Source organism: Oncorhynchus keta, chromosome 29 (genome assembly GCF_023373465.1).
Source record: "Oncorhynchus keta strain PuntledgeMale-10-30-2019 chromosome 29, Oket_V2, whole genome shotgun sequence".
NCBI classification, from domain to species: Eukaryota; Metazoa; Chordata; class Actinopteri; order Salmoniformes; family Salmonidae; genus Oncorhynchus; species Oncorhynchus keta.
This window is the reverse complement of record NC_068449.1, coordinates 43,376,028-43,391,764: the sequence shown is the minus strand read 5'-3', so window position 1 is coordinate 43,391,764 and position 15,737 is coordinate 43,376,028. Positions and strand designations below refer to the sequence as shown.

The 15,737-nt window shown below is 43.5% G+C and overlaps 1 protein-coding gene across 1 annotated transcript in view; it reads left to right on the top strand.

The window, feature by feature from the left end:
- LOC118362926 (programmed cell death protein 4-like) overlaps positions 1-15,737 on the top strand; it is a 30,362-nt gene that overhangs the window by 12,726 nt on the left and 1,899 nt on the right. Inside the window, exons 3-11 of the mRNA XM_035743659.2 lie at positions 2,189-2,488; positions 2,731-2,828; positions 4,584-4,697; positions 4,918-5,139; positions 5,428-5,525; positions 6,444-6,558; positions 11,079-11,186; positions 14,958-15,068; positions 15,502-15,641. Of these exons, the coding sequence (XP_035599552.1) occupies positions 2,189-2,488; positions 2,731-2,828; positions 4,584-4,697; positions 4,918-5,139; positions 5,428-5,525; positions 6,444-6,558; positions 11,079-11,186; positions 14,958-15,068; positions 15,502-15,641 (1,306 nt within the window). The remainder of the gene's footprint in view (positions 1-2,188; positions 2,489-2,730; positions 2,829-4,583; positions 4,698-4,917; positions 5,140-5,427; positions 5,526-6,443; positions 6,559-11,078; positions 11,187-14,957; positions 15,069-15,501; positions 15,642-15,737) is intronic.

Sequence of the window (15,737 nt, the reverse complement as noted above, 5' to 3'; positions counted from 1 at the left end):
CCACTCCTGACATTTAATCCTAGTAAAAATGCTTAGGTCAGTTAGGATCACAACTTTATTTTAAGAATGTGAAGTGTCAGAATAATAGTAGAGTGATATATTTCAGCTTATTTCTTATCACATTCCCAGTGGGTCAGAAGTTTAACATGCACTCCATTAGTATTTGGAAGCATTGCTTTTTAAATAGTTTAACTTGGATCAAACATTTCGGGTAGCCTCCCACAAGCTTCCCGCAATAAGTTGGGTGGATTTTGGCCCATTCCTCCTGACAGAGCTGGTGTAACTGAGTCAAGTTTGTAGGCCTCCTTGCTTGCACACGCTTTTTCAGTTCTGCCCAAAACTGTTCTCTGGGATTGAGGTCAGGGCTTTGTGATGGCCACTCCAATACCTTGACTTTGTTGTCCTTAAGCCATTTTGCCACAACTTTGGAAGTATGCTTGGGGTCATTGTCCATTTGGAAGACCCATTTGTGACCAATTTGCAGGTTTGGAGCAGTGGCTTCCTCCTTGCTGAGTGGCCTTTCAGGTTATGTTGATGTAGGACTCGTTTTATTGTGTACTTTTGTACCGGTTTCCTCCAGCATCTTCACAAGATCCCTTGCTGTTGTTCTGGGATTGATTTGCACTTTTCGCAGCAAAGTACGTTAATCTCTAGGAGACAGAACACATCTCCTTCCTGAGCTGTATGACTGCTGTGTAGTCCCATGGTGTTTATACTTGCGTACTATTGTTTGTACAGATGAACGAGGTACCTTCAGGCGTTTGGAAGTTGCTCCCAAGGATGAACCAGACTTGTGGAGGTCTACAATTTGTTTTCTGAGGTCTTGTCAGATTTATTTTGATTTTCCCATGATGTCAAACAAAGAGGAACTGAGTTTGAAGGTAGGCCTTGAAATACATCCACAGGTACACCTCCAATTGACTCAAATGATGTCGGAAGCTTCTAAAGCCATGACATAATTTTCTGGAATTTTCCAAGCTGTTTAAAGGCACAGTCAACATAGTGTATTTAAACTTCTGACCCACTGGAATTGTGATAGTGAAATAATCTGTCTGTAAACCATTGTTTTAAAAAGTACTTGTGTCATGCATAAAGTAGATGCCAAAACTATAGTTTGTTAACAAGAAATTTGTGGAGTGATTGAAAAACGAGTTTTAATGACTCCAACCTAAGTGTATGTAAACTTCCGACTTCAACTGTATGTATACCTTTGCGCTAGATTGGCTATCTTTGTAATTTGTTTTTGTTGTTAGCATGTTTAGCTAGCAGCCCCCGTGGAAACTAAAACTCACATTTCTATGTGAATTTGGTCGTGTTACCCGAAAAGTTACATATTGCAGCTTTAAGCTATGCAGATAGGATACGGAAGTCACTCTGAACTACCAGTTGCCTTGCAAGGCGCTCTTAACTCCAAGCAAAATGAAGTTTAGTACCATATGAGCCTGTGTCAACTGGCCAGTTTGGGCATGATAATTGGCTAACCATTAAACTAGATGTTCATGTGACCATTGACTGAAAGGGATTATCTTAGTTAACTTCACAGTTCGACTGCATACAAGTGTTATGTGCAATTCTTATAGATGTTGTCAACATTATTTTAAGGATAACAGCTGTCTTGTCCATAAAAAGCCACCAGTCTCAATTTACACTAGACATTGTCCATAGTGCCAAAATAACAACAAATTATCTCATGCCTGCAAGTCTTTCTTACAGTGATGTTATCTGTCAGGGAAATTAGTGTCTTTGAACATCCTCCAAGCCCTTGGAAAGTTTTGCATTTTCCTTGATTTACTGGCTCTCTGTAAATCCTTTAATTATTATAATCTCATCACTGTGACTGGACACACTTCTGCTTGGGGATTTTGATTGTCATTAGTAGTAGGAGTGCTGGCAGTTGACATGTTTCCACAGACCTTAAACTTTTGAATATCCATCCCCATAACTTGCAACTTAACAATGTAGGATACACAAACAAATTCATACCTCGTGTTGTCAAAGGTGCATTCTGCAGTCTTTGTCCCCCTGTGGCCACTGGAAGAACTGCAAACATTGTTTAATATTTAAAAAGAAGTAAACTATGCAGACAAGTATTTAAGCCAACCAGGGTGCGGTCCTGCTGGTTCAATGTTATTAATATTTACATGAAATTGATTAAACTCACACTGCCTGTCCTTGTATCCAATCGCAGGGGTGTTATCCTTTGACGACGACGTGGATATGGACCATCCCTATTGCGATGAGGACGAGGCGGCGCTCGAGGCGGAGGTGAACGGCAACTGGACGCCACAGGAGAAGGCGCTCCACGAGGCGCGGCTGAAGGCCAAGGCCAAGCGGCGTGTGCGCAAGTCGTCATCCCGCAGCGAGTCGCTCTCAGAGTCGCTGTCGGGTGAATTGGCCGACGGCGATTCCCACAGCCCCAAGGGCAAAGTCCCCGTCCCCAACGACCGCAAGTCCAGGACAGGCAAGGGCCGGGGCCTGCCTAAGAAAGGTCTGTGCTATGCGAATAATGGTTGAGATAGATGGAAGTCATCTACTCTGTAAGCGGTGGTGGTCTAGTACCAGTTTGTCTGGGCCCATAGGTTTTTGTTTAGGATTGAAGTCTGGTAAACTGATCATAGAGCAGTGCTTATGGCTGAGGTAATCTCCCTGGGTTCACAAAACCATCTATCCTAAACGGGTCTCTAGTGCTAACTGACTAGCTCTGATGTTGATGTGGTCTTTACACTACAGGTGGCGCAGGGGGTAAAGGTGTATGGGGAGCAGCAGGTATGGTGTACGAGGTAGAGGAACCAGATGTCAAGGACCCCAACTACGATGAGATTGCACAGGTAAAAGAGGGGGCACGGGCAAGGTATGCGTGTGTAAACGACATGAGCTCTCTCCTACCCCAACCTATACGATAGAGCCTCTGCACGCACTCCTCTCTTCTCATGTACACCAGTGTCCCCACAATCCATGTCCCAAATTGTTACTACAAAGACAACAGTTGCTTAGATGAGGGGGCCAGGGTTGGGTTCTTTCTGTAGTTGTTTTGTGCTGAGCTCTGTTTTTGGACTAGCTTTGTTCAGAAGTGGCCAATCGTCACAAAGCCACGGCCCGTGTTGGATCATACCACTTTATGGGTTGTGGAAAATGAACATGCTTATGGTGACTGCTGAGATTGGCGGTGAATGCAGGGGCCACATGTTCCCAGACAAGCAGATATTGTCCATACAAAGTCCACAACTGGGTCATGCTAATCAGGACACATTTTGTAACTGAAAACTAAAACCTGCGTTTCTTATTGGACAGATGATACCTCCCCATTAGTTCTCCATTTCGGACTGCTTTCTTCCTTTTCGTGCCGACTGAACACAACCCTGTAGTTAACATCCATCGCCATAATAATGAGTCCTCTTGTATCTTTTTGAATGGGATCAGAATAGACCATTTTATTTGTTTTCTTTTCTGGGTGAAATATCTTCCATTTAAATCAGGAAGGTAGACTTGTTCTGTCATAGGCCATTTATGACAAGTCATTTTGTATATTCCACCATACACCTTAGGAATGATCTATGATGGCGAGGATTTATTATTAAAAAAAAAACATATCAGTTAAACGTGGATGTCGAAGGTGTTTGCTATTCTGTGGAGAGCGAGAGAGAGAGTACTAGCAAAGGGAGTGGTAAGGGTCACATGGGTCCTGTTTCAAAACTTGAAAGTGTGCATCCATCCTCCTCCCTTCCTGGACGTAATCACTCATCAATCACGACTGGGTCTGTGAAAGTAATCAAATTCAATCAAGTAAGATCAATGGTTACTTTTTAAGGAAGGGAGTTGCAGGACAATACCAGAGCAGGTCATTGGTGTAGCCTGAACATTTTTTGGTTGTTGTTAAAGGTCAAGCATACTTCTGAAACCTGGAGAGAAAACCGGAAAGGGAGTCGGTGTGTTGAGTAATTGCTTAAACAACGACTGTATATGTCGGCAGCACTTGGCACAGGACTGCTATCATGCTGTTACATTTGCCATATCCTGGCCATTCAGCCTAAATATGATGGCAGTTATTGACCCCTGCTCTATACCTTAAAGGCCCAGTGCAGTCAAATGTGATTTTCCTGTGTTTTATACACATTTCCACAATAGTTTAGAATAATACTGTGAAATTGTAAAAAAAAAAAAGAAGAAAATGATTATCCCCTTTTTTAGCAAAAAGAAATGTGTAGGTGGGAGTTTTGCCCTTCCGTGGGAATATCACTATGTTGTATATTAGTTAATAGACCAATAAGAAAGGGTTCCAAATCTAATTTTCCCCTCCCCACTCAAACCACTCCGACAGACCTAGCAAAACTCTTGCTTGAGAAATTGCTCTTTGCTAAGAAGCTATTGATTTTGGACAATTAACCTCTCACAGTAAGGTACTTAATTGCTACCCAGAAATGATTTGATTTTGAGATAAAAAAAAATGGCTGCACTGAACTTAACAAATGCAACCAGTAGCATTTCAGATTACAGCCTAATCCTGCCTAATGAGCGGGCCGGCCGTATTGATGTTATTAGATTGCTATTCCTGACCTACAATGTCTGTGGTTTAATTTTTAAAGGGAGACACCGTGTATGCCACTGTTGTTCCAGAGCTGGACGAGAGGGAACTGGAGAAGACTGTCAACCCCATCGTACAGGAGTACTTTGAGCACGGGGACACAAAAGAAGTCCAAGTATGTGTTTGACGTTGCACTAAAGAGAGGAAGAGTTTGGATGGACGTTTGGTTGGTTATTTGAGAAGGTCTTTAGGTGGCGGTGCATCTATTTTCTTTTACCGTTTTGTCTCAAAACCATGCAGGGTCCCGACTTATATGTCATTTTACTTCACGTTAAATGCCTTTTCTGTGTGTGTGTGTTTCTCTGTGTACACCCCACCCCCTCTTCCACTCCCAGATGCTGCTGAGGGACCTGAACCTGGGCCACCACAAGTACGAGTTCTCCAGCCTGGCTGTGTCTCTGTCTTTGGAGGGCAAGGCCAGCCACCGGGAGCTCACCTCCAGGCTGCTCCGTGACCTGGTCGGCAAGGAGCTCTCGGAGTCCGACATGGCCCGCGCCTTCGACAAGATCCTCAAAGAGCTGCCCGACCTTATGCTGGACACGCCAGAGGCTCCACAGGTACTGGATGGGGGAAGGATTTGTTAGAAAAATACTTGGGCTACATCACAAATGGCACTTTATTCCCTATTTAGTACACTACTTTTGACAAGGGACCATGGCTCTTTGGTCTGAAGTAGTGTACTATATAAGGAATAAATAGGGTGCCATTTGGTATGCAATCATTTTACATTTTTCTTTCAGACAAATTATAATGTGTCATGCTGCTTTAAACCCAACCCTCTAATTTAAAGAGAATAACCGATCATCTACTCTAGTTTGACTTTTTAATTCTCTCCAACTCTACAGATGCTGGGACAGTTTATTGCCCGAGCCATCGCCGACCACGCTCTACCTATGGCATTCCTGGACCGCTACAAAGGCAAGGTGGACTGTGACCACGCTAGGTGAGCAAGGGTTTTAGGATAATAAAAAAAGATGGCCGTTGATTGGTGGAGGGGGTGATTTAAATTCAAACAACTTTTTCAGTCCTTAGAATACTTTTTTTTAGGGCTAAAGTAGTGAAGTAGTGCTTCAGACAAACAACAGACAGGCACAGACAAATGGACAGCAACATTTAGACACTGATATGAATCATGTGCAGAAGGCAGGGAGAATTAGTTAATGTTGGTCATTTAGGGTGAAGGGAATTCAGATGAGGTTGCCCCTGTCAGTTTTGCTCACAATCAGTATTCTCTAAGGATTAAGGAAGAAACTGATCTTGGATCTGTTGCCAACAAGGAACATGGTGGAAAAGCCCACTTCACATCAAAGCAGCCTGAAGTGGTTACATATCTCTGTTGCTGATGTTGTCAGTTAAGCACTTAACAACCGCCTGATGAAGGGCCAGGGTAAATGTTTGCGTCTTCTCACCATGGAAGCGTAGTCATTCTCCAAGCAACTGAATGATCCCCCTCTAGAACTGATGACGACCCTTATTTGATTTCACCTAATGTTTGGAATCTCCCATTTTTTTTATTGTGAAAGATATACTACTCCAACCTGAGAATGTGAATTCCAATGCAAATTATACTGTTATATTTATTCTGATGAGTTGGGGAAAGTCCATTTTGTAGTTAACCTGCTGATTCTTTAAAAAAAATATATATATAAATATATATTTAATTTTTATTTTTAATTTTTACATACCCTGGTTGTGTCTCTGTCTAGGCAACTTTATTCAGAAAGTAATTTTGTTGTGAATTCATGTGACTATGTTCAATATCTAGCAGTGACTTGATACATTCCCCTTTTCTCATTGCAACTCTCTGTGGTTGTGGTCACGGTTGCGATCATGACTGTTGCGGTTATTCCCTTCCCCACAGAGCTGCGTTGGACCGCGCGGCGGTGCTCCTCTCCATGAAGAGGGAGATGGTGCGGCTCGACAACGTGTGGGGTGTGGGCGGCGGCCTCAGACCTGTCAAACACCTCGTCAAAGAGGTAAGAGGCAGTCTCTGCCAAGGAGGCGGGACCTGGCACCCCGCCAGCCAATCATCACATGCCAGTGTTGTATCATTGTGTGACTCATCAAAACATTCCAGGTATACAAGCAACCTCCCATTCCGGATGTTCTCTCTGCATGCATGAAATGTGATGCCTTGTTGGAAGTGACAGGAGACACCTAATGAGAACACAATATGGATAAATGGCAACAGGCCTAGGTTCTGTTAATATTATTTGAACCCAGGTCTGAATGGCAATTCAACAAAACCTATATTCAGCTAACACCCATCTATCAGAGCTAGAAACATGCACAACCAATCAAAGGAGAGCTTTGTTATATTTCTCTGCAGCCTTCCATTGTGGGCCAACTGTATTTACACACAGTGGAGATTACCTTTTTGTTCCCTCCACCTGAACCCAGACTCTCAGTGCAGCGAGATGGGCTCTGTCTGGTTGTTTCCCAAATGGCACCCTATAAAGTAGTGCACTAAATAGGGTGCCATTTGGGACATAGCCTGCCTGGTGGTCTGGATCTGTACTCGTGTGGTATGTGAACACAACAAGGTGGAGAGAACTTCATGCTGGGAAAAGAGCCGTAGGGAGCCCTGCCAGGCTGGTGTCAGCACAACGGTGTCCCTCAGAGCTTGGCTCTGACTGCAAAGCCTGGAACAAAGAGGCTGATGCTCACACTTACAGGGACACAGGCGTAGGGACACATGCGTGCATGTATGTACGTAAACAGATGCACAGGGACGCACACACACACCTTAGTGCAGGTTTTCAAGTCGTGTGTGCATTTGTATATTCTAGAGTGGTCAAGAGTCTTTGCTCCCTGAACTAAATGGATCATTTGGCACCCTCGCGTGTGAGTGTGCACGGTTGCACACATGCGTGTGACGATGTAGCAGAGCAAGACTATTGTGTAACCCAACGTACGTTAGTCTCTAGCCTGCAGACTCCCGACCAGGTTTGACTTCCTGCCTGTCCTTGTTGGGCCTCGGGCCCTGATCGAGTGTGTCTACACTGGGCTACAGAGGGCACGGCCCACACAGCCTGCCAGAACAGGAGCTCCTAGGGTGCGTCCCAAATGGCACCTTATCGCCTGTATACTGCACTACTTATGACCAGAGCACAATGGGTCCTGGTCAAAAGTAGTGTTACTTCATAGGGTCATTAGGAAAGCAGATTTAGCCTCTGGGTTTGATCAAATCACTCTGCCAGAGACTACATTTGAAGTCAGTATGGGTGTTGAGAGCAATTTGAATAGCAGTATCCCCCTAGGGCGTTTTCACATATGCATGTAGTACTGTGGTGAGGTTCCCTGGAGTGTTCTTTCACAAGACCTGGAAATAACCCTTTCAGGGTGTGATTTGACAACATGCTCCAACAACCGGCTCATACAGGGATATGCGCGTAAGAGTCAGACAAGTGCCCTTATTCCCCTGCTGTTACTGTTATATAGTGCTTTTGGCCGTGCATAGTGATCAGAATTGAATACAGGGGTGTGTGTGTGTGCACAGTGGGCAGTATCTTTTGTAAACAAAGCTGCCGGTGACGACTGCACAAACATTAAGCTAGGGTTGATTGAATACTGTACCATCGCGCACACACAACCCGAATAGGACTGATAAGTCAGTGCTGGGAGTGACTAGGAGACTATTGGAGTCCTCCAGAGCATCTTGCTTTGTCCCAAATGGCCCCCTATTTCCTCAATAGTGCACTACTTTTAACCAGAGCCAATAAGTAGTACACTTTAATAGGAATAGAATCAGGGTGCCATTCGGGACACAGCCCGTCTGTCTCGCTTCTCTTAATCTGGGCTTTAGGAAGGCTGCCTATTATCCCCCCCACCACTTAAACACTGTCTGCCAGAGGACTGGATTGGTATGGTTTGGCAGTACCGTGGTCACTGCTCAAGGGTGAAGCCCTGGTCACGCTAGGGTCATCACACACTCGTACGTGAGATCGCGCACCAGTTAACCCCCCCCACCCCCCAGTAGCGGCAACCGCTGGAACCCTGCCCCCATTTCACTGCTTCACCATGGAGAGGGGTAGTCTACAGTGTGCCTGCTCCAGCTGAGGGATGTTTGGGGGGGTGCTAGGGGTTCTCTCCTGCCAGTGCATTCCATAGGAGATTTTTTTACAGCTTGGGCTGTAGAAACAGAAGCAGTCCCCGACAACAACAAAAAACAACAACCTTGGTTGACTGAGTCTCTGTTCTTTTGACTAATCTATTGGTTAAAATGTATAGACACATCCTGTGTTGTATTCAAATGTACTATATGCACTGAGCTTGTCTGATGCTTTAAGTGCACTGTTTTGATTAAATGACACATGGATAACTAGAGGGAGTCTGACCACAAGTGATTTTTATTGTACCGGGCTCAGACTTGCTGCGCAGAAAAAAAGAGAAGGGGGAAAAAAGACTGCCCCATTGTCTCTCTCTCTCTCTCTCCTCCCTGCTGCAGCGACCACCACAGAACATCAAGTGTTTATCGCGCTGTCCATGTTGCTGAACCGGCAAAATAATTACAGCCATTTCTGACAAAGTTTCTGTTGATGAAATCATTTGTTTTAGGATTGTTTACGTCGTTTTGTTATTTTAAAACGAAAATGCTTGATTGCGTTTCAAATCATGAATCAAATGTATTTATAATGCCCTTTTTATATCAGCAGATGTCAAAGTGCTTATACAGAAACCGAGACTAAAACGGCAAACAATGCTGATGTAGAAGCACGGGGGCTAGGAAAAACTCCCAAGAAAGGCAGAAACCAGGCCCTGAGGGGTGGCCAGGCATCTTCTGGCGGTATCCCGGGTAGAGATTATAAGAGAACATGGCCTTCAAGATGTTCATAGGTGACCAACAGGGGTCAAATAATAATAATCACAGGGTTTGTAGAGGGTGCAACAGGTCAGTATCTCAGGGCTAAATGTCAGTTGGCTTTTCATAGCTGAGCATTGAGGTCTAGACGGCAGGAGAGGGAGAATTGAAAACCGTACGTCCGGGACAAGGTAGCGCGTCCGGTGAACTGGTCAGTGTTCCATAGCTGCAGGCAGAACAGTTGAAACTGGAGCAGCAGCACAACCAGGTGGACTGGGGACAGCCAGGAGTCATCAGGCCAGGTAGTTCTGAGGCATGGTCCTAGAGCTCAGGTCCTCCGGGATGGGAGGGAGAGAGCGAATGAGAAGAGACCGGAGAATTACACCAGATAAAACACTGACCCTATCCGCCCCGGCACAGACTATTGCAGCATAGATAACCCCAGACAGGGCCAACCAGGCAGGATATCGCCCCACCCCCTATACACAGCTCCCACACCACTAGAGGGATATCAGACAACCAACGTGCTAGATAAGGCTGACAATAGCCGACGAAGAGCTCTTCCACCGCACGACCCCGAGGGGGAGCAAAACTGCACATGAAGATCATGTCAGTGACTCTACCCACTCAAGTGATGCACCCCTCCTAGGGACGGCATGGAAGAGCACTCGTAAGCCAGTGACCCAGCCCCCATAATAAGGTCCGATGCAGAGAATCCCAGTGAAGGGGGGAGCCGGCCAGGCAGAGACAGCAAAGGCGGTTCGTTGTTCCAGTGCCTTTCCGTTCACCTTTGCACTCCTGGGCCAGACGACACACAATCATAGGACCTACTGAAGAGATGAGTCTTCATAAACCGAGTCTGCGTCTCTCACATGAATAGACAGACCATTCCATAAAAATGGAAAGCCCTGTCTCCAGCTGTTTGCTTAGAAGTTCTAGGTACAATAAGGAGGCTTGTCTTGTGACTGTAGTCTACGTGTAGGTATGTATAAGGCAGTGACCTCTATCTAAAGCAGGAGAAAATATATAACATAATATTAGTGTTGCACCATTGTCCTTATGTATTATAATCGTATACAATTTCAGTAGCACATGTCTGATGGACTGTGCCATCCCCACTGCCTCTACAATAGATTAGTCTAGTCAGACAGGCGAGAATCAGACAGGTGTCTTGTACACAAACTTTTTTTTTCTTTTTTTTTGTTGCTATATGCTCAACAGGCTGTTGGTCGACCAACATTTCTTATCGCCTCCAAAAAATTGGGGTAAGCCCGAGTCACCAAGGGTTTGCGGGAATTGCAGTTGCACTCACGGTTCATAACTGAACAGAAACATGAGGGTTGAGTACTACACACACAAAGCAGACATTGTTTGAGCAAATAGTCATTCACGATGGTCAATGACCAACGTGTCCAGCCAGTGATCGCTTGGGTGTCCTCCCCCCGATTCTTGACTTCCTGTATTAAACAGGAAAAATCTTGCACTATCAAATAAACAATAGTCACTGCTGAGAAATGTCTGAAACTATAGATAAGATGCATCTTTTATCTATTGGACATGGGCTTTAGCTCAGTGGGATACGTTGAGGTTTGAAACCTTACTGGTAAAATCTGTATTGGGCAGTGTTTTATCCATGGGTGGTGAATGATGGTATGATGGAGAATTTGATTCATACTTTATTGATATGCGTTTCAGATGAACTTGCTGCTGAAGGAGTACCTTGTATCGGGAGAGGTGAAGGAGGCGGAACGCTGTCTGCGTGACCTAGAAGTCCCTCACTTCCACCACGAGCTTGTCTATGAGGTAAAGAAAAATACCCGAAAGCACTTTGTCCTGTTTTTAAAAGGACACACTGTATCAAAATGTTTTGCAACAGAAAGCAAACATATTTTATTGGACAACTACATGGAGTTTCTCCATACTGAATATGGCCTTTGTTGTCAGCACATAAGGATATTGATAGCAGATCATTGATGGCTCTACTGTACTTTCAATAGTGGCAACATATGGTGTAATCTTACTTGCCTTTTCAGTATTGATAAGACTATAGTGTGGTTGTGTTTACTGTCATTAAAATGTGAAGACTTATATTTATCAAATCAATTCTCTGTAATTATTCCATGATTAAACAATCACAGAACAGTATTTCACTAGGAAGTTTGGGCACCACGGGAAAGTTTTTTTATTTATTTTTTTTTAGTTTCAATTTCCCGACTATAACGCTTCAGCTACTTTCTTGTCGATTTTAGTGTTCTATTTATGTATTGTTACCTCAGTCTCATTCTTGAATGTCACAAACCCTAACATGAATCAGCAATTTACAAATTGGCTTAATTATTTATTTACTAACTAATCAATCACAGAATTCCATAAATACACAATTAGTTATGCATTGGTTACTGACATGATACACTGAAAAGTCCCCAGTGGACTAAGCCTATATGACGGCTTGGTAGACAAAGGAAAGGGGTGTGGCCAGCTCCAGAGCGGGAAATTCAGTCGACACCATACATACGCTACACTCCTGGAAATGCTTATACTTTTTGAACAACTGCTCATTTGAAAATGGCAATTTACAAATTTACGAGTGTATGCCTTTGTTGTCCCCCTCTGCGATTGCCGGTCTGTCTGCTGGATAGATTGTCAACAAAGCCTCTGGTTGGTCCACCAGAGATCAGTCTTTCGGAAGTTGTAGCTTGTTATAATGGATACGTCAGAGTACCGTTCGACCGGTTGCGTTTACCAGACTAAAGTACTCAAACAGCTGTAGCCTGAATAATTGTTCTTTAGATTGAAATGGCTAAGAAATCTACAATGTGGGAATGCTCTCCACGTTCTCTGGTCTTGTCCTTCGGTAGAGTTGAAATTTGAACCACCCGGTGTGTTTTGGTCTCAAGTAGTAGCCATTTCAACGTGGGTACACTGTCCCGGCGTTATCTTGACTATATTTAAATTGCCAACCATTTCAACATGTAGCGACAGCTCTGTGTTTTCTGATCTAATGTAAATTTGGTCGGGAGTCCTTTAGAAGCACTTGCCTTGGGGGGCTATTCAATGATGTTTGGGTATAATGTCTGCTCACGGGGGCGTGGCCACTGACTAGTTAAAACCTTAATTGTTATCATATCTTGTTTAGAAGGCTAAAATCGCATAACATCTTCTCAAATAGTTTTATATTTTATACAACATTCAGATGCAAACCCCATAATTAAAGTGTACACAACCAAAAAGACTGTTTCATGTCCTTCATGAGATTCACCAAATTAAACAAACTTGACATAAGTGTCCACCAACCATTTCAAGTGGTTTGAATACAGAAATGTTGTTACATTATTCGACCTTGAAGGTATACCGTACTGAAAAATATTTCTGTGGTAACAAAGGGATTCTCAACCTTCATTTTGGCCAAGTGGGGAAAATAACTTTAGGTATTTATGACCGTCATAAACCTGTGGTGGGAGGGAGAGGGGGCTATGATCCTCACCCAAAAAGGTTGCGTCGTGACGATTGGTTTGACTTGCGCTACCATTCAAAAATGTGTTGTCAACTAGAAACGTCCGTGTTTTTGAAAGAAAAGCTTTTTTTTTTTCATTTTAAAATAACATAAAATTGATCAGGAATGCAGTGTAGACATTAATGTTGTAAATGACTATTGTAGCTGGAAACCGTTTTTTAAAAAGTTTATGGAATATCTACATAGGTGTACAGAGGGCCAATGATCAGCAACCATCACTCCTGTTCCAATGGCATGTTGTGTAGCTAATCCGAATTGATTATTTTAAAAGGTGAATTTATCATTAGAAAACCCTTTTGCAATTATGTTAGCGCTGCTGAAAACTGTTGTTCGGATTTAAGAAGCAATAAAACTGTCCTTCTTTAGACTAGTTGAGTATCTGGAGCATCCGCATTTGTGGGTTCGATTACAGGCTCAAAAGGTCCAGAAACAAATAACTTTCTTCTGAAACTCGTCAGTCTATTCTTGTTCTGAGAAACTAAGGCTATTCCATGTGAGAATTTGCCAAGAAACTGAAGATCTCATACAACGCTGTGTACTACGCCCTTCACAGTGCAGCGCAAACTGGCTCTAACCAGAAGAGACAGGAATGTGTGGTTCCGGTGCACAACTGAGCAAGAGGACAAGTACATTAGTGTCTAGTTTGAGAAACAGACGCCTCACAAGTCCTCAACTGGCAGCTTCATTAAATAGTACCCATAAAACGGCATTCTCAAGAAAAGATTAAGATGGGCAAAAGAACACAGACACTGGACAGAGGAACTCTGCCTAGAAGGCCAGCATCCTGGAGTCGCCTCTTCACTTTTGACGTCGAGACTGGTGTTTTGCGGGTACTATTTAACGAAGCTGCCAGTTGAGGAATTGTTTGGTGTCTGTTTCTCAAACTAGACTTTAATGTGCTTGTCTTCTTGCTCAGTTGTGCACCGGGGCCTCCCACTCTCTCTATTCTGCTTAGAGAGAGTTAGTGCTATTCTGTGAAGGGAGTAGAACACAGCGTTGTACGAGGTCTTGTGTTTCCTGGCAAATTCTCACATGGAATAGCCATAGTTTCTCAGAACAAGAATACTGACGAGTGTCGGAAGAAAGTTGTTTGTTTCTAGCCGATTTGTGACTGTAACCGAACCCACAAATGCTGACGCTTCAGATACTGAACGAGTCTAAAAAAGGCTAGTTTAATTGCTTCTTTAAGCAGAACACAGTTTTCAGCTGTGCTAACATAATTGCAAAGGGGTTTTCTAATGATCAAATAGCCTTTTGAAATGATAAACTTGGATTAGCTAACACAACGTGCCATTGGAACACAGGAGTGATGGTTGCTGATAATGGGCCTTTGTACGCCTATGTAGATATTTCATTTAAAAAATCAGCCGTTTTCAGCTACAATAGTCATTAACAATGTCTACAATGTATTTCTGATCAGTTTGATGTTATTTTAACGTACATATTGTGCTTTTCTTTCAAAAACAAGGACATTTCTGAGTGACGCTAAACTTTTAAACGGTAGTGTGTTACCTTAATGTTTATGGTCCATGCTGCTGTAAAGAAAGTTTGATTTAATTGTTTGTCCGACATGTTATCTTGCAAATCATTACCAAACATTTTCCCACCAACATCCTAGATACTAATTCAATGCAAATGTTATCAGTTACTCAAAATATTTCATGCCAAATCCATTCACGGTGGTGAGAATTAAAGCAATGCTGCCCCAATGTGGTTAAATAAGGGATTGAAACCTCTGAAAATAGTCTGGTCTGAAAATAGCAAAATTAACAGCGCATTTTATTGTGTAAAATAATTCTTTCTCCACTCTTCAGTCTCATCTTGGTCAAGCTGTCAATGCACATAATGGAATAGTTAAGACACTGTGTGCATGACATAACCGGTGTTCCAAATGGCACCTTATTCCCTTTATAGTGCGCTGGACAAAGGTAGTGCACTATATAGGGAATAGGGTGCCATTTGGGTGACACATTTTACAATCATTTTGTACACGAACATCCTGTTCATAGACATTAGCATGAAGTCCAATGCATTTTCTTCCTCTCCTGGATGGACACCAGGCTGTTGTCATGGTGCTGGAGTCCAAGGGGGACACGGCCGTCAAGATGATGTGTAAGCTCCTCCAGGCCTTCTGGAAGATTGGCCTCGTCACAGTGGACCAGATGAACCGGGTACGTCCCCTTACACACCAGAAAGCAAAACCAAATTCACTAGTAGCACTAGCACAAAACAATAACTTCCAACTTCTAAAAACTATTTCCAGTGATATGACTGCAGGTTGTTATTTTCCAGCACTATTAACATAGCATGACTCATGTTAAACGAGTATTAATGGTCAATGTCAGACCTTGTGGATTTAAACCCGTCTGTAGACCCATCTAACAACTCAGTCGAGGCATATTTACTGTTGCTGATATCGCTACAGTACTTGGCCTTATCCTCTCTAGCTATAGCCACGGTATATATTGTGATATTCTCTCGAGTCACTGTCAAGGCATATTAGTTACCTGACAAAACTCAAGTGACAGAATTCAATCATCTCTTATGATTGAAAGTGTTCTTTGACTGTAGGACTTGCTTACTCTGAGTTGTTGTAACATCCAGGGCTTCCAGCGTGTGTACGACGAGCTGCCAGAGATCAACCTGGACGTGCCCCACGCCCACTCCATCATGGAGTCCTTTACGGACCTCTGCTACCAGGAGTCTGTTATCACCAAACAGTTGAGAGACTCCTGTCCCTCCAGGTCAGTCCTTGGGTATAGTCAGTTCCTGATTCTGCGGTTGCATTTATTTTTGCAAAAATCAACAATTCCTTGCATATTATATGCGTGAGGGCTTGC